This window comes from Carassius carassius, chromosome 5, assembly GCF_963082965.1.
Source record: "Carassius carassius chromosome 5, fCarCar2.1, whole genome shotgun sequence".
NCBI classification, from domain to species: domain Eukaryota; kingdom Metazoa; phylum Chordata; class Actinopteri; order Cypriniformes; family Cyprinidae; genus Carassius; species Carassius carassius.
In genome coordinates, this window is record NC_081759.1 from 36,431,245 (window position 1) to 36,450,413 (window position 19,169).

The window sequence follows — 19,169 nt, forward strand, 5'->3', positions numbered from 1 at the left end:
TTCCACTGTCCCTTCCAGGGCTTGATTGTATCTGGTTGATGCTTTCTCGAGGCCAACGGCCCAGGTTTTTTGGCCCGACTAAAACCTTTGGCCAAAGCTGGCCAGCTGGGGCTAGAGGAGTGGTTATGAACCAAGGCGGAGTTTCTCCACGTCGGTACCACAGATCATTTCATAAAGTTAACAACTATAACACCAGCATTAAAGACTTTTAAAATAAGTTAGACAGATGTTTAATGAATTTTTTTATAACTAATACGTTTAAATTATATTAAGCCTTAAAGTTCATAGTTAAGGGTGTGGCCACTTGAGTGACGGGTGGATTGCCACTGCTGACTACAGTCAAGCTAGGTGGGCGTGGCTTCAGCAACCAGCTTCTGCCTTTATCCGGGAGTGACGCGCTGCCAAAATGTCTGCTTTGCCCACTTTGAGCTTCTAAAACCCTCTTCAGAAATCTACGGGTGACGTCACGGACACTATGTCCATGTTTTTATACAGTCGAAGGTCATGCCCTTTACTATAGCCGCCAGCTGCAAGTTTCAGTGTAAATACTGAATCAAAATCAAATCAAGTTGAGCGTGATTTTAACCCGGATGATTGTACCACTTTAAGTTTGTCTGCCTTGGGATAGCTAGCGTGTCTCCGACATAGTGATAATACTCACTGCCTTCTGTAGTGCAGCCCAACCAGGTCTCGATATTTATGATATCACAAATCCCAGAAAATATGAGTTGTAGTCCAAACGAGTTGTTCCTTGTGGTTTTTAAAAAGTGATCTAAATAAAATGCCTAATAGAGCTTTGTAACATTGCAGATCTTTTTTATGCTCAAAACAGCAACAGTACAGAATAAATAAAGTTGAAAAATTTAAAAAGCGTAATAGGACCCCTTTAATATTAAAGAAAGCAGTTATTCACTGATTCTTTATCCCATTTCTTAGCCTAACAAAAGAGCACCAGGAAAACTCGAACTTGCAATCACCACAAGGGTGAGTACAAAAACGTTCATCAACAGTTTTGCTCTTATTTATTTTGACGTTTTTGTGGAGTTGTCGTACAGTAAGCCACAGCTCACGTATGTAATTAGCATCTTTATTTTTTATTTCTTAAAAATGTTTTTTTGTTCAGGAGCATTTATAAAAATATAGAAATTATCATTCTTTCTAAATGTGATGTAGCGTATATACTGTGAGTACAAATAAAAAAGAAACCGACTCGACTGAATAAGCAGGCTATGCACATGACACTTTATTTCTGTGTGACTAATTTTCATTTCTGATAAATTAATTCATTATGAGCGATGTATCACTTATCATTGTAAAACATTGATGCTTTTGGATTGAAATCTTTAACAAAGAATGCAAACAAACAGCCGCTTTTATCATGTTTGTTTTGTGATCGCACTAGTTCCAGTGACTTGTTTCTTCGTTTAATATTCTATTGTATTAGTCCCACCTGGCCCATTTAAAGAACCGTGCTTTAAATGACAAGACTAGAAAGAGCAGTGAATGAAATGAATTTTCTGGTTGAAAGATGTTAACAGGCAACCAGTGTAACTGGTAGTGTTTGGGTGTGATGTGCTGCAGACGTTTAACTTAATGTCAGTTAAGACATTGTGGTGTCAATATCCCTGTTCAGCCCACATTAAGACACACCATTCACAGACATTTGAAAGTAAGGCAGGAGGTCAGAATAGTTTAAAATAATTACAGATTGCAAACTTTGACTTTGAGATGAATGCAATGTCACAACTGATTATTTTACACTGTTATTATTTTATTCTACAGGCTTTCATACAATCAGCCCAGTGTAGTTGGGTAAGAACATACACATATTTAACCTTTTTATATTATTTATTGATGTTTTAATACTATCTTGCATTTCATGCATGTTTATTTGGTCTTTTAAAACAGCCTCGATGGCAAAGTTATTGCCGTGACACCATGGTTAGCCCCTATTGTATGGGAAGGAACTTTTGATTCAGTCCTGATTGATTCAATCTACAAACAACAAAACATCACCATTGCAACCACAGTCTTCGCTCTTGGAAAGTGAGTTTTTTTCCATCTCTTCCTCTTATCTTCATCGGTTTTGAATTTAATTGTAGCATTTAATTGTAAGAGTCAGACAATTAACAAATATGACATAGCACACATTTTTTGTTTTACCGTTTTTTTTTTTTTCTGTGACAAACAGTGAGAGAAAAATAGGTCTAGATTTATCTGGTCTTCTCTGTGGTTTTACCAGTTTTTCCTCTAAAACTGCATGCCAATCTGTTTATCTAATGATAGATCCTGTTCCTGGAGTTTAGCTCCAACTCACCTGAACCAGCTAATCAAGATCATCAGGATCACTAGAAACTCTTGGTGTATTCTGCTTTGCATGAAAAAATTCATACAAAAGATTAAAATCAGCACCATAGCAGATTCATAGCATTAACAAGGGCTCAGGGTGGTCCATTAAAACCCATTATACAGGCTTCACCAGCAGTGGGCACTCAGCAGTGATGTACATCCAAGTCCACAAGGGCGGAGAGTTAGCAAGGCAAATGCTTAAAATTTTAATTTAGAACATTTCCAGAAAGCAAGTGTGTTGCATAATAACCATAATAACCTCAATGACCGACATAACTTTTAAGGTATGTAGCCATAGCAACTTACTCTCTGATCAAACCTACTTTAAAGATTTAGCATTAAAAAAACAATAATTATTGTTCACTATAATATATTTTTTAAAAGATTGCACAACCCCCCATTACACCGATTCCTATGATGATATGCATTAAAAAAGTAATAAGTTAAAGGGATAGTTCACCCAATAATCAAAATTATGTCATTAATAACTCACCCTCATGTCGTTCCAAACCAGTAAGACCTCCGTTTATCTTCGGAACACAGTTTAAGATATTTTAGATGGAGTCCGAGAGCTCTCAGTCCCTCCATTGAAACTGTGTGTACGGTCTACTGTCCATGTCCAGAAAGGTAAGAAAAACATCATCAAAGTAGTCCATGTGACATCAGAGAGTCAGTTAGAATTCTTTGAAGCATCGAAAACACATTTTGGTCCAAAAATAGCAAAAACTACGACTTTATTCAGCATTGTCTTCTCTTCCGCGTCTGTTGTGAGCGAGAGTTCAAAATAAAGCAGTTTGTCATATCCGGTTCGTGAACGAATCATTCCATGTAACCGGATCTTCTTGAACCAGTTCACCAAATCGAACTGAATCGTTTTAAACGGTTCTCGTCTCCAATACGCATTAATCCACAAATGACTTAAGCTGTTAACTTTTTTTAATGTGGCTGACACTCCCTCAAGTTCAAACAATCCAATATCCCAGAGTAATTCATTTACTCAAACAGTACACAGACTGAACTGCTGTGAAGAGAGAACTGAAGATGAACACCGAGCCGAGCCAGATAATGAACAAAACATCGACTCGTTCTCGAGTCAAGAACAGGTTGCATCGGTTTTCGGATCACCAGTAGTTCTTTCTGACAGTTCGATTCAATAAACCGGTTGAAGAAAACGGTTCACGTGTTCTTTTGCGCTCGACGTAATGGCGTCATTGGCGATGATTGCAAGTCTTCGGTTTACCTGGGCTCATAACATTAGCACAGAATCATTTCAGAATCAATCACCAAAAGAATCAGTTCGGTTCAGACGCTCTGTGTGTCGGTTTGCTTCATGCTGAATCACACATGCGCAGTATCATCAGCTCCTCGGTTCTCGAATCGGACACGTCTGACAGAAACGGTTCTTGACTCTGTTCATTATCTGGCTCAGCTCGGTGTTCATCTTCAGTTCTCTCTTCACAGCAGTTCAGTCAGTGTACTGTTTGAGTAAATGAATTACTCTGGGATATTGGATTGTTTGAACTTGAGGGAGTGTCAGCCACATTAAAAAAAGTTAACAGCTTAAGTAATTTGTGGATTCATGCGTATTGGAGATGTTGGATTTGGTGAACTGGTTCAAAAAGATCCGGTTACATCGAATGATTCGTTCACGAACCGGATATGACAAACTGCTTTGTTTTGAACTCTCTCACAACAAACACGGAAGAGAAGACAATGCTGAATAAAGTAGTAGTTTTTGCTATTTTTGGACCAAAATGTATTTTTCGATGCTTCAAAAAATTCTAACTGACTCTGATGTCACATGGGCTACTTTGATGATGTTTTCCTTACCTTTCTGGACATGGACAGTATACAGTACACACCGCTTCAATGGAGGGACTGAGAGCTCTTGGACTAAATCTAAAATGTGTTCCAAAAATAAACGGAGGTCTCACGGGTTTGGAACAACATGAGGGTAAGTTATTAATGACATAATTTTGCAAATTGGGCGAACTAACCCTTTAACCGTGATTTCTTGAATATCCTGCTTTTCCTCATGTCTGAGCTAATCCCCACATTACAAAAGGCAGGTGTGTTCGAACTAAATTCTCCAGAAAAGAGCAGAATTGGACACCGTTGATCTAATGTTTTGTATGGTCTCAAATGTACAGCATATAAAAGTTTGCCCTTCAGCCTCCTTATGGTGAATACAATGCCAAAAGGGTGGAAAAAAACTAAAGGATTTTTTGTTTAAGTCATTGCTTTACATTTCAGCCCCTCTTTTTTCCCCCCAGGTACACACAGTTTCTTAAAGGTTTCCTGGAGTCCGCAGAGCTGAATTACTTTGTTGGATTTCGTGTGCATTATTATCTGTTCACCGATCATCCAGAACAGGTTCCTACAGTGAAACTGGGTGATGGTCGTCAACTGACGGTGTTGAAAGTGGCTAGTTCTAACAGATGGCAGGAGATCACTTTGCGCAGGATGGAAAAACTGGAAAAACTGATCGAAAGTAGATTGGTCAATGAAGCCGACTATGTTTTCAGTCTTGATGTGGACACAAAGTTCTACGGGCGATGGGGGGCAGAGTCTTTGGGTCGTCTTATAGGTGTGATACATCCTGGTTACTATCAAACAGCGCGTCAACATTTCCCATATGAGCGCAGGCCCCAGTCTCAAGCATACATTCCTGTTGCTGAGGGTGATTATTATTATGGAGGAGCTGTGATTGGTGGCTCAGTGAAAGATGTACATAAGGTTGCTAAAACCTGCCGGGAGCAGCTGGACAGTGATGCAGCTAACTCAATTGAGGCGGCATGGCAGGAGGAGTCTCATTTGAACAAATACTTCCTGTATAACAAACCCAGCAAGGTGCTCTCACCAGAGTATCTGTGGCAGGACTTCAAAGCTCACACAAATGAAGTCAAAATCATTCGCTTTTCTCAAGTTATTAAAAACTATGCCGCAGTTCGCCCAAACCCATAAGAGCTGTTAACTGAAACATACATATTTATGCACTTTATATGTAATTAGTCTGTAAACACCCAACAGGCATTCATGTAAATGTAACAGAAGTTTGTGATTGACTAACAAAACCTGTGGCCAAATGTTTTTTCCTCAGGTGTACATCAACATTTTTTTTTAGTCCTATCACAGGTTATTTAGATGAAATTGATAACATTGTAGAAAAAGAGATTTACAATTCAATTGAATCAATGAGCAATAAAACAGTCTGTCATTGTTTTCATACTTTAACAGCATGAATGCCTTATCAGAGGTATTTCTTCCCCTCACCACACTGCCATAAAGAGTTGCCAACTGATCCCAAATGCTGGTTATCAGTATACTCACTTATCAGCACATTTGCAAAGACAAAAGAGAAGGCAAAGAAAAGGTGCTTTGCGCATCAAAAACCAACAATGCTGAAAGATTTGAATGATGTTTTTCATTTAGTCAAAATAAGAGCTTGGTGTTGTATATATCAAATTCTGAATTTGTATGCTTGTGAGAGATTTTTTTCACATTTATTCTCATCACCTTGAATTTGGTCATATGTGTTCTATCTTTAATGTATGTGTTTTATAACCCTTATGCTGTTCTAAGCAAAGTCTTGGTGTTAAAATAAAATCAGACCAACAACTGTTTGGACTTAAAAATTCCTGACAGATAAAACACTACAGTGGCCGAGAGAGCTGAGTGTGCTGCAAATTAATAGGTATTTGTACAACTGTAGTTATACAAATGGTTATGGTAATTGGTTGTTTTGCGTGTATTTGCAGCACATTTATTTATTTGATTGTGATGTGTGATGTGCAGCACAACTGCAACTTGCTTTATTTATTTGCACGGGTTTTATTTAAAATGCAAAGTAACTTGTAAGACTAGTCTAAGCAGTTCATGAACACTGGCTCTTTTCGCTTTTTAATAACTGATACAGCTTCTGAACACTGTTAACACATTAAAAGCAAATCTGAACTAGACACTTGAAAGCCAGTGACAGCTGATACTATTAATTTCCAACCAGTGTCATGAATATGTGACAAATATAGTATTTTAAGTTCTCTTTCTGGGTTTATGTAACCATAACTGTGTGTTTTCTCAGTCCATTCGAGTCTTTTGCCAATCTAAACTACAAATAGTAAATTCAAAGTCAAGTTTTTTAGATGTCTTTTAAGATTACTAAATCCCAAAACGACCCTCTATTGGATCACCACATCTTGTAAAAGAATCAGGCTATCATTGAGAGGGATACCACCGTAGCATTTTATTACATGGCCAAACGTTACTCTTAGCCCAAATGGCAGACTTTAATTTCATCATGTCTCATTGATTGGTTTATATGCTTTATTTGCTTTGGGTTTCATTAAGTGCTTTGGAAATAATCTAAAAGCACCTTTAGAGTGTGCCAGGTGAAAATCCCCCATGAGCCAACACACAATAACACTGACATGGAAATACTTCCCGTCTGGGAATAAGTATAAAGCACTGGGAGGAACAAATAAGGCCAGATAAATTAAAGCACTAAATGTATAAAGTCACTTCCTATCGTCTAACTGAATTATTAACTAAAATAATATATATATTTTTTATTCTTATGGTATGTTTTAAGCAAATATATTTTACATTTATGTTTATATTTCTCTCATTAAACACTGACCTTCCCAATGCTATAACAGCTGATCAATTCTTGTTTAGTTTTTTCATGAGAAAAACATTTTATGCAAAGCAGTGAAATTTTATTGATCGTATAGAAATATTGAAATTCAAAGTAAGTTCAACTGTATATATTAAACAAGCTAACAAATACTGACCTTGTGAGGTTTTTTTCATATTTAAATTGCTATCAAACTTTGAATAAAGGGACTCATGAATGTCTTCAAATGTGTTTTTACTTGAATTTCATGTCTGTCTGCATTATAAATGTCTTGCTTGTTGTAGTGCCAGCATATATTACATTTATTGACACTGGTCTAGATTGTATTTCTGGTATTAAAGGGATTGTTCAGCCAAAAAGGAAAATTCTTTCATTAATTACTTACCCTCATGTCGTTCCAAACCCGTACATTCATCTTGATGAAATCTGATAACTTTCTGACCCTGCATAAAGCAGCAATATTGAACTGACATGTTCAAGGCACAGAAACAAAGGAAGGACATGGTTAAGTACATGTGACATCAGTGGTTCAACCGTAATTTTATGAAGTTACGTCAAAGGTATTAAAATTCATTTTATGGAGATGAACAAAGGTCTAACAGGGATGGACCGGCATGAGGATGAGTAATTAAAGACATAACACTCATTTTTGGGTGAACTAAACCAATTTTTCAAAACTGAATTAAGAATAATCTTTACCATATTTATCCATAAGAGGGCATATTAAAAACTTAAAGGTGCGTGTTAGTTCTGAATGGTGCAGTTTAGTACCTTATTCTAAGAGTGTAGTAGGACAAGATTCTTCATCAATCTATTTTATATAGTAACATTTTCTCAGGGTTCTCATGTGACCATTTGTTTATAATGTTCCCCAGAAGAACAAAAGAATATGTTATATTTATGTAAAAGGTTTCTGGCTCACTGACAAGATGTTCTACCCCTAAAGGTCCAATTTTTTTTACAAAAAAAAAAAAAAATTCCTGAGAGTTTTTCCTCAAACAGGCCAGATAAGTATATCAAGGATGTTTCAGAGTAAAAATAAATTACTTATTTTCATATGTTAAACCTGGTGTAACTGGTTTTTTTTTTTGGTTCCTCTATTCTAAAGCTCGTATTCTTCTGTCTATTGTTTCCAAACTTTTTCTTCCTGTTGTTGATATTTGACGTTGAGGTTTCACTGTCATAAGCAAGGTTAATTTCTGAGTCAATTCACACATTTTGCTTTTATTTTGTTTACTACAAAGTTCCAGATCTCAAACGAGTATTCATGAGTTTCACATCTTACATGCTCAAATACACCACAGTAAACAGGAGTTCTAAGAATTATTTGAAAGGTCTCAGGCTCATTATAATGTTCTCATCAATCCGGTTTTGGAAGTGGTCTTTATTTTTATTTTTTGCATTTTGAGTTTCAATCGTTGTGCTCACCCATTACAGGGCCACACCCTAATGTGTCTATTTGACTCGAAAATGTCCCTCTCACCTTGACAACATGCTCCTCCTTCCTTGATCTATATCTATATGGCCTTTTTCCTCTTGCTTATACTTCAATCTTAAACTTGACATCAGTGTGGACAGAAGTATTCCGGGAATAATGGTGCTTCGTCAGAGTTTTCTCATCATTCTTGCGTTCTTTGGAATGGTATTGTGTGGGTATGTAATAACTTTTCAGTAATATTAGATAGTTTGCCTTGGTGTTTGGTTTGTGAGTTGATGTGACAATAATGCAGTATCAATGAAAACTCATAACTGTCTACAATTAGTTTTACCAAGCCAAGGGCCACTGCCCCTTTATATATATATATATATATATATATATATATATATATATATATATATATATACACGGTTACATGTAAGACAGGCTGTCAGTCTACTGGTATGCTGATTTTTTTTGTACATCCACCTAGTTTTGTCATTGGTAGTGGTTCTATTTTTCCATTCTGTTACGTTTGTTTTATTTACAGATTTTTCAGCAACATCTCTGTGTGAATATGTATATATGCATTAGTAACACTGACCTGAAAACAACCTCGTTACAAAAAAAAATTGAATTCTGTTACACTCGTTCAGGTTCGTGTTTGTTAAGAAAACACGTTAGTGAGGAGAGATGAGCCTTTTGGTAAACCCATCAATCAAGTTAACTTTTTCTTAGCTTTTGCCAAGTGACTATTTGTTTAGAATGTGTCCTAAATAAACTAAATAATTTATGTGTCATAAATAGACATGTTCCTCGCCGGAACATTTAACAGGGAAGCTATACAAAAACGTGAACAAAACAAGCGCAGAATAATCAGTTTAAAGGTTGTTGGACTCGATATAGTGTTCCTTAGGAATCGTGTTTCTTGACATTTAGGAATATATATATGTCTTATTTAGACGTCGGGAAATAGGCTACTTAAAGCACATTTGCCTGTGAACGCATTTACTAAATACAAAATAGGTTGGTCTAAATCCGGGTGAGCACTTATATTCATGTTATAGCCTACTGTATTCTATATTGTCATTTCGCCCATCCCAAAAACGTAGGTTAGGTAAGTGTTTATTTAGAAACATCCAGTCATGAATAATATAGATGGCAAATATTGTCAATACAACATATAACAATAGGGTATGATTTTTCTAAATGCCGTGTGTCGCTGGCTGGTCAGTTTCTTTCTTTGAATGGCAGTGATCCATTTGCTTCTCTTTTCTGCTTTTGGAAGTCTGTAAAATTATACCTCAGATTTCTTGACACATCTTTTTGTACTGTCAATCGCAAAGCTCTTTATTGTTTTAGATGTGTGAAAACCAATGCCGCCATTTTGTCTTTTTGCCATTCATTAGGCTGAACCGCAGGCACTCCAGCTGACGGTGACGTCACGTGCATGCCCTCTATAGCCAAACAATATAGAATACCTTGAAAGGACTTTTGTTACATCCCCTTTTTGTCTAAGGATGACAGGGGAGTAACATATGCTACTAAAGTGGAATGAGAACACATCAGTGAACGTAAAAAGAGAGTTTATCTGCAATCCCAGCACTCACACACCCACACAGAAACTCTTCAAGATTTTATTTACAATGTAGAGTCTATGTACAGCAGTTAAAAGAAAGGGAAATTAAAGGTTTAATAGTCTGCAGACAAAAATAAATATCACTATAACCGGTAGAACAGGCTCTCTTGAAGAAGCACGAAGGCTCTGATAAGAGCACGCAATGCAGAACCTGATTTTACCAAGTGAGACATGTTCCTGGGACAACATTGTGATTAACCAATCAGATTTGAAGAACCAGTTTATAGATTTTGTGAAGTTTATGCTTAAAATCACTGTTTGGTGCTTGTACATCAGTGTCATCAGTGTCAGGTTAGCTTTAGGTGTAGGGATATGGTTAAGAATACATTTTTGGAGTAAAATGTTCCAGAAAAAAAACATATTTTGTTGACCCTGGAACACATCTAACTCAGCAAAATCAGGACGTGCAGCACGCAATATTCAACAAGTACAACAGGATTTCTTAAAGAATAATGAGAAATCAGAGCATACAATCTTCCATGAGATCTGGGAAAACAGACAGGCCAAACTCTCTCTGGTGAACAGCCCACTTCCTCTGTTCAAATACAAGCTCCTCTTCACACCTCTGATGAGGGACAGGTGACATCAATTAAGCTTCTGCCAGAGGACAGGGAGGAACGGGGAAAACAGGCAAAAACTTCACTTCCCAGAAGGCTGTTAGGAATCAGGGAAACACAATAGAGATTCACATTATTAACAATGGCATTAACAAAAATGACAAACGTCCTGGGACATATCTTATAAATATATTACTTCTCCTAGCCAAATACCATATCCACAAGTGTAAATGCTCCAACAATAAGCCGCATTTTAAGGTGTGTAAAATTATTGCTTTGTTTTTATTTATTTATTTATTCATTCATTTGTTTACTTAATTTTGTTATCCAATTTATTATGATGATGATTTTTTTTTGCATCAATTTATTTGGTTATAATTGGGTTTTCTTTCCCCTGGCTGTTATCTATGTTCTTTGTTAGATTAACTAATATTATGATGTATTTCTATTTACATTTGATTTATCGTTAATTAATAAAACAATTTTTTTTAATCCACCATACTGGAATGTCAAAGCCAGTCCATGAACACTTGAGAGTACTTTATATGCATGTAAGAATATCTATATCTTCAGTAGACTTCAGAAAATGCTTTTGCTAAACAAACACAATACAACAAGAGGAATCCCACAAGGCATTTAATAGGTAGGCCTACTATAGTTTAAAAACGAATTATACATATTAAAAACACAAACCAAGACATTCTTACCTGTGAAAGGCTAGTTTCTTCAGGAATTAAAAAGTATTTCTCGAACAAGATTTTGCGCAGTGTTGTTGCATCTTGAAACTCATCGAGTTTCATTGTGAGTGATGACATATAGACCGTTCCAAGATGGCAGATGTGTCGAATTGTCTGATGATAGATAGATAGATAGATAGATAGATAGATAGATAGATAGATAGATAGATAGATAGATAGATAGATAGATAGATAGATAGATAGATAGATAGATAGATAGATAGATAGATTGATTGATCTAAAAAAAAAGATTCTCAAGATGTACAAGATGTGTAATCACGCAATTCATTATGCTGCATTTTCTGTGTACATGACAAACATGAGAAATAAAACTTAAATGTGATCTCTGAGAAAACCAAACAGTCACACATCTTAACAAAGATCACTCCTCATAAAGTTATATGTCTTTCTTCACAGGCTAGTTTACCTGAACACCAACCAGAACAGGTGAGTTTGGTGCAGTTAGACAAACACAGTTCAGATGGTGTGTACATGTTATTCTCTTGATTTTGGAAAGTTTACATTGCTAACATTTTTTTATTTTTATTTTATTTTTTACTGTTTTAAGTTGCAAACCGGAGATCATAGAAAAAGTCATCACCAAGTAAGTAATGATATAATGCACATACATAAACACCTACATATGCACAAAAAATGCTCAGGTCTCAAGGTAAAATTTTTGCATTATTTCTGAAAGTGTACATACACAGTGTAGGGGAGTAACTACAAGTGACACTTCTAGCTTAACTAAATTTTTCAGTAGCTTTACAGTAGCGATGCTAAGGGGTCATATGATGCTTTTAAAAGATCATTATTTTGTGTATGTGGTGTAACAGAATATGTCGACATGTTTTAATGTTCAAAAAACACATTATTTTAAAATACTGTACATTATTGTAGGTCCTCTACGCCTCGCCTCTCTCAAACGTGTCATTTTCTACAAAGTCCCTCCTTCTGACAAGCGCAGTCTGCTCTGATTGGCCAACTGACCCAGTGCATTGTGATTGGCCGAACACCACAAGCACTCGTCAGAAATGCCCCTTTCCATAGTCGCAAGCTTCTTCTTTCAAAATAAATGTAATGACAGTTAATAATTTCCTTAGTTTTACCATCAGTTCAAGCCCGATGGGGAACAGAGTGGCATGACAGACACAGAGATGAAACTTGTATGTGTTTGCAGTATATAAGCAACTGACGGTTAAGACAGCTGACTCCACTGTGTGACCGTTTCACTCTCGCTCTCTCTCTCTCACACACACAATGCGCAAAACTCCGCATTTGAACATGCAATAGCATATTCTTAAACTAATAACAAATCATGCTTAGCTACAGTAGCTGATTCAGAAGCACCAGATCGTCATAGCAAAGTCAGAGTTCTTTAGTTAGCATTAGCTAACTGAAAATAATTTCTGCAGCATTTATTCATGTTAATTTCAACATTTCCAAATGCATCATAAAAATCAAAAGGTGTGTTTGTTAACATTAGTTATGCACTGTGAACTAACATGAGCTACAAATGAACGGATGTATTTTCATTAACTAACATTAACAAAGCTGAATAAATGCTGTAATAAATGTATTGTTCATTGTATGCTCATGTTAGTTAATACATTAGCTAACATTAATGAAATCTTACTTTATAGTGTTACCATGTAGATGTATAGGCCTGCAAATAACTTAGGCTATGTTTATTTGCATCATTGCATGTGTCATTATATTATGAAAATTTCACCAAAATTAAGTTCAAATACTAAGTTTTTGACCAGCGAATATTCTTTCTCTCTCATTAATGCCACATCAAAGGCAGTACAAGGATCGCATTTACATTTTCATGACTTGCAGGTTATATACAGCTTTGATTCATAAAACAGCAACGCTACCATCACGCTACTGAGAAATGTTGTAAAACTACTAGCTACTGCCCATCACTGTGGTCAAGCTACAGTTTCAGAGTAGCTTCCCCAACATTGACATACAGTACATGCTAACACAACAACTTAAAACATACCACTAAAACCATTTGATTAAATTCAGATGAGTAAGAGTTTGACTGTTTTTATCAGGGAAATTAGGAAGCCAGAAAACGTTGCATTGCGCTCATTGCCGGGGTGAGTAAAACTTCATTTTCTTTAAAGAGACTTTTTTAAGTTGATACTTAAAGGGATAGTTCACCCAAAAATCTAAATTATGTCATAAATAACTCACCCTCATGTCATTCCAAACCAGTGAGACCTCCGTTCATCTTCGGAACACAGTTTAAAATATTTTAGATTTAGTCTGAAAGCTCTTAGTCCCTCCATTGAAACTGTGTGTACGGTCTACTGTCCATGTCCAGAAAGGTAAGAAAAACAACATCAAAGTAGTCCATGTGACATCAGAGGGTCAGTTAGAATTTTTGAAGCATCAAAAATACATTTTGGTCCAAAAATAGCAAAAACTACGACTCTATTCAGCATTGTCTTCTCTTCCGGTCTGTTGTGAGAGAGTTCAAAACAAAGCAGTTCGCAAAAGAATCATTTGATGTAACCGGATCTTCTTGAACCAGTTCACCAAATCGAACTGAATCGTTTGAAACAGTTCGTGTCTCCAATACGCATTAATCCACAAATGAATTAAGCTGTTAACTTTTTTTAATGTGGCTGACACTCCCTCTGAGTTAAAACAAACCAATATCCCAGAGTAATTCATTTACTCAAAGAGTACATTGACTGAACTGCTGTGAAGAGCGAACTGAAGATGAACACCGAGTCGAGCCAGATAATGAACAAAAGATTGACTCGTTCACGAGTCAAGAACCGATTGAATTGGTTTTCGGATCACCAGTAGTTCTTTCGGACAGTTAGATTCAATAAAACGGTTGAAGAATACGGTTCACTGGTTCTTTTGCGCTCGAAGTAATGGCGTCATTGGTGATGATTGCCCTTCATTCACTAGAACAGAATCAGTTCAGAATCAATCACCAAAATAACCAGTTCGGTTCAGACACTCTCTGTGTCATTCTGCTTCACACTGAATCACACATGCGCAGTATCATCAGCTCCTCGGTTCTCGAATCGGAGGCGTCTGACAGAAATAGTTCATCTTCATCTTCAGTGTTCATCTTCAGTTCATCTTCAGTTCTCTCTTCACAGCAGTTCAGTCAGTGTAATGTTTGAGTAAATGAATTACTCCGGGATATTGGTTTGTTTGAACTCAGAGGGAGTGTCAGTCACATTAAAAAAGTTAACAGCTTAAGTCATTTGTGGATTAATGGTTATTGGAGACGCAAACCGTTTCAAATGATTCAGTTCGATTTGGTGAACTGGTTCAAGAAGATCCGGTTACATCGAGTGATTCGTTCGCGAACCGGATATCATACACTGCAGTGCACATGCTCACAACAGACACGGAAGAGAAGACAATGCTGAATAAAGTCGTAGTTTTTGCTATTTTTGGACCAAAATGTATTTTTGATGCTTCAAAAAATTCTAACTGACCCTCTGATGTCACATGGACTACTTTGATGATGTTTTTCTTACCTTTCTGGACATGGACAGTATACTGTGTTCCGAAGATGACCGGATGTCTTACGGGTTTGGAACGACATGAGGGTGAGTTATTAGTGACATAATTTCGATTTTTGGGTGAACTAACCCTTTAATGACATAAGACAAAAAAAAAATTTCTGATCAGATGACTACTGAGAGATGGAAATAGATAAACTGGGAAACCCATGCATTAATTGCAATTTGCATTAATCCCATGAACCGATAAAATGACTGTTGTTCTTTCTGCTCATTCATATGTATTGCAGGCTTGTGTACAACCAGCCCAGTGCGCTGGTAAGGTGAGTATTATGGTTTTAGCATCAACCCTTTAATAGCCCATTTGTACTCATGAATAGAATGATTACAACGCTGTTTGTGTGTTTTAATGAAGTCGGACAGATGTTGCTTCTGTAACGTCATGGTTAGCCCCAATCATCTGGGAGGGAACCTTTGACCCCACACTGATCGACTCTATCTACAAACAACAGAATCTCACCATAGCCACCACAGTCTTCGCTTTGGGAAAGTGAGCACCTCATGATACCTCTCATCTTGTATCAGTATTTCTCATTTGTTTCTCCTCTTGTTTTTCTTTGTTTCTGGGAACAGTAATGATTAAATGATAAATTAATTCATTCTAACACATATCCCTGTATTTGTTTTCTGTTTGTTAGATACACACGTTTTCTCAAAGATTTTCTGGAATCAGCAGAGGAGCATTACTTTGTTGGATTTCGAGTCCATTACTACTTGTTTACAGATAAACCAGAAGAAGTTCCTGAAGTTAAGATGAGTGAAAACCATAGTTTGACAGTTCGAAAGATTCCAAGTATGAACAGATGGCAGGATATCAGTATGGGCAGGATGGAAATACTGGAGAAACTAATAAAGAATGAACTGGCCAGTGAGGCAGACTATATTTTCTGCCTTGACGTTGATACAAAGTTCCATGGCCGCTGGAGTGTGGAGTCTTTGGGTCGTCTCGTAGGTGTGATACATGCTTGGTTCTTTGATGCTCCAAGGAATCAGTTCACATATGAGCGTAGACCAGAGTCTCAAGCATACATTCCAGCTGGAGAGGGTGATTATTATTTTACTGGTGCTGCATTCGGTGGCTCACTGGAGGATGTACATCATCTCACCAAAACCTGCCGGGAGCAGATGAACATTGATATTGCAAACTCCATTGAGGCGATATGGCATGAGGAGTCTCATTTGAACAAGTATTTCCTTTATAACAAACCCAGTAAACTGCTTTCACCTGAATATCTGTGGCGGGACATCAATGCTGGGGCAGGCCAAATAAAAGTAGTTCGCTTCACTCATGTAGCTAAAAACAATGCAGAAGTTCGTCCAAACAAGTAGCACCTGTTGCCAGTATTGAGCTACACTGACATGGTCTTTTCTCGCAGGCCTGGCACACTGTGAATCTATAAACGGGTAATAATGACTACGGAGAAGTCTACAGCTGCCACCAACAAATTGGATAATAAGAGACATTTACAGATATTTGTGAAATACCTCTCTGTGAAATCCAGGCTAAAGTCTCAAAATCGAATTATGAGGTGACAAGCATCAAAGTTTGATTCCAACCATTAATTTATTTCAGTTTTGACACCGTCTTTGACACTGTCATTAATAAAGATATCAATGTTACATTTTCACAGTATGTTCTTTACCTTATGAAGGATGAGTTCATATAGAAAACAGTAAGTCACCAAAAAATGACTGTAGCTGGGTTTTCATAGACAGGGTCTAATTTGTGAGCACAAACTAAACTGCCATGGTAATCTTGAATAAACACACACAATATGCATATTTACAAATATTTTACACATTTATATAAATAAATTATAAAATGTTCTAATTCAGTTTGTTTGTATTAGTATAAATAGATGTGTTTATGAATATACACTTTAACATAAATAAACACATTACTGGCTATTGTATTCACCTTTTTCTTGTCATAAAAATGGGCGTGGCCATTTGTATATTCTATGGGTCTGGTTTCCGGTCTCATCTGCATCCACTCCATCCAGCTATTTTTAGCTGAACAAAACAATTTGTTTGCTGCTTGATACTGAAAGTTGGTGTGTCTTATCATATTATTTTAATGTTTTATTTTAATTAAGAGCACACTGGTTTGTAGTGCAAACCGTTTTACCCTTTACTTCACGTTTTTATTCTCCTTGTTATTTGCTTCTAATGAACCTGGAAGTCTCAACCATACACTTACTTCTGTGTTGAAGAAAAAGGTGGATAGATGCCAATGACACACTTATCATAACAGCTTTTCAACAGTATAAAAAAACATAATGGTTAGACAAATTTTAAGTAACACCAATTAAGCATGATGAATTCTGAAATATATAAATGAATAAATACAAAAAATAAATCCATATATATTGATTGAAATATTTTTATATTACTTGAACCTATAATACAGTTCATAGGGATTTGTAGATCTCTAAAGCTATATATAAATTCATTTAAATATACAAAGTCTATGCAAATGTACAAAAGTGTACGTGTTCTTAAACCAATTTTTTTTGTATAATACTAATGGAGTCAAATTGCAAGTTGGTTTTTAAGATATGACTACGATTTGTTTTGGGGGTTTTTTGCTTGTTTTTTGCCATTTGCCTTTTTTCCACCACTATATACTGAGCAAATTTAAACAAAACAAGTAACATTTGGGAAAACCATTGACTGTATGCTATTGAATACTAAAAACTTATAGACCTCCTTTACTGATGCAAACACTCGTACACTTTTTGTTTCTTTGTATATTTAACTTATTTCTGTTGTCTTATGTTGCTCTTTGTAGAGAAAAATGTTTTTGAAGACAGAAAAAAGGTTTTGGAAGAAGGGAATTTTTATTTTATTTATTTATTTTTGAAGAGGGAAGAAAATAGTCGAATAGTAAAGAAATCTTAGGACAAAAAATGCTATAACATTTGTAATATTTTGACGCTCATTGTAGGCCTACACTTCCCTGTCCAAAAAGAGCATATCGTTATCAAATCAGCCCTATCTTCGCACACCGCTGAGGTAGCCACAGAAAATTGCAGGTGGCTGCCATTACAACTGGCATGAAAAGATTAAGATAACGTGTAAGTTCCTCATACTTTGTTGTTGGAAAAAACTCTTTGTCTGAAGAAAGCTGTGAAAACGCCCTTCTTTCCATGTCCGCAGTATTCAGTGGAGTTATTGTAGATGCATCCAAAGCCATCACACCTGCTGAGTTCCAACTCCACTCTGCATGTCTTCTTCACATCTGGACTGACAGACTGCCAGTCAACGATACCTACACAAGAAAAAAAACAAACGTTGAGAGATTCAAACAAGAAGTATCCAATAAGTAGAACAAATGAAAAGATTTGAACAAGATATTTTACAGTTGATGATTTTTTTTTTTTTACTATACTCACTCCAGCAGGTGTCCTTAAGTATGGGCATTTTTTGAGTACATCCTCCACAGACATTCCTTCCATGCTTTCTCAACATCTTCAGGAAACTTTTTGTGCCGAGTGGACTTTGACAGTTGAGGTGTCTGGATGTGTTTTCTGAAACTCACTTTGTAGCACATTCACATGGTTCTCAACAGACATTGAATCCTCCCCAACAAGTTTCCTTCATCAGAACAAAAGAAACAGATAATGCTTAGACCGTGACAGATATGTGAAACATCTAAATACTTATTAAACAAGGATGCTTTAGATATAAAAAACATAAAATAAAAACTTATTGAACTACATAAGCATTAAGAAGATTATATAGTATAGTATATACAAAAAATTTCAATGTCTGTAGTGTCTTCCTTACATTGACCTGCACTAAATGAAAATGTAAAATTGATTAACAGTGCAAAAATAAATTATGCATATGGAAGTGTGCTTACATTTGCTACACTAGCTGGCTTTTGACACAAACCTGCAAGTGGTGCATGTTCTGCTTTAAATTTCAGGTTTAGGGATGTGTCAGGTGTGCTAAAAACACAAATTTCACTGATTGTCATTTTCCAGCAAATAAAGATTACAATATATTGTTACTACAATATTGTGTGTTATTATGTTGAGATAATTTAATGGATTAAAAACAATCCAACTTACACATTTCCTTTTTATATTCCTCTGGAAAGGGTACTTCCCAACCAGTGTGTTGGCAACTTGAATATACTCTGCATTAGTAGGATATCTATCATAAAGGTAGAAACAAACTCTAAATTATTTTATTTTATAATTAGTATTATTATTATTATTATTATTTTATCATTATTATTATTTTTTCTAATCGTCTTCATAGATTGT

At 36.1% G+C, this 19,169-nt stretch overlaps 2 protein-coding genes and 1 long non-coding RNA gene across 3 annotated transcripts in view; 2 read left to right on the forward strand and 1 right to left on the reverse strand.

Annotated features, from left to right (window-relative positions):
• LOC132141485 (globoside alpha-1,3-N-acetylgalactosaminyltransferase 1-like) overlaps positions 1 to 5,967 on the forward strand; it is a 29,953-nt gene extending 23,986 nt beyond the window's left edge. The window contains exons 6-9 of the mRNA XM_059551024.1: positions 937 to 984; positions 1,783 to 1,812; positions 1,909 to 2,046; positions 4,623 to 5,967. Of these exons, the coding sequence (XP_059407007.1) occupies positions 937 to 984; positions 1,783 to 1,812; positions 1,909 to 2,046; positions 4,623 to 5,313 (907 nt within the window). The 3' untranslated portion in view covers positions 5,314 to 5,967. The remainder of the gene's footprint in view (positions 1 to 936; positions 985 to 1,782; positions 1,813 to 1,908; positions 2,047 to 4,622) is intronic.
• LOC132141487 (uncharacterized) overlaps positions 1 to 18,496 on the reverse strand; it is a 198,737-nt gene extending 180,241 nt beyond the window's left edge. The window contains exons 1-2 of the long non-coding RNA XR_009433898.1: positions 18,291 to 18,496; positions 18,097 to 18,166 (exon numbers count right to left, since the gene is read on the reverse strand). This is a non-coding gene — a long non-coding RNA (uncharacterized LOC132141487). The remainder of the gene's footprint in view (positions 1 to 18,096; positions 18,167 to 18,290) is intronic.
• On the forward strand, positions 8,490 to 16,523 carry LOC132141486 (histo-blood group ABO system transferase-like). Its single transcript, XM_059551025.1, has 7 exons — positions 8,490 to 8,635; positions 11,750 to 11,779; positions 11,901 to 11,936; positions 13,396 to 13,440; positions 15,126 to 15,158; positions 15,251 to 15,385; positions 15,534 to 16,523. Exons 1-7 carry the CDS (start codon positions 8,577 to 8,579, stop codon positions 16,222 to 16,224), a joined length of 1,029 nt encoding a protein of 342 aa, XP_059407008.1. The 5' UTR covers positions 8,490 to 8,576; the 3' UTR covers positions 16,225 to 16,523.
• Positions 18,497 to 19,169: the final 673 nt, after the last annotated feature.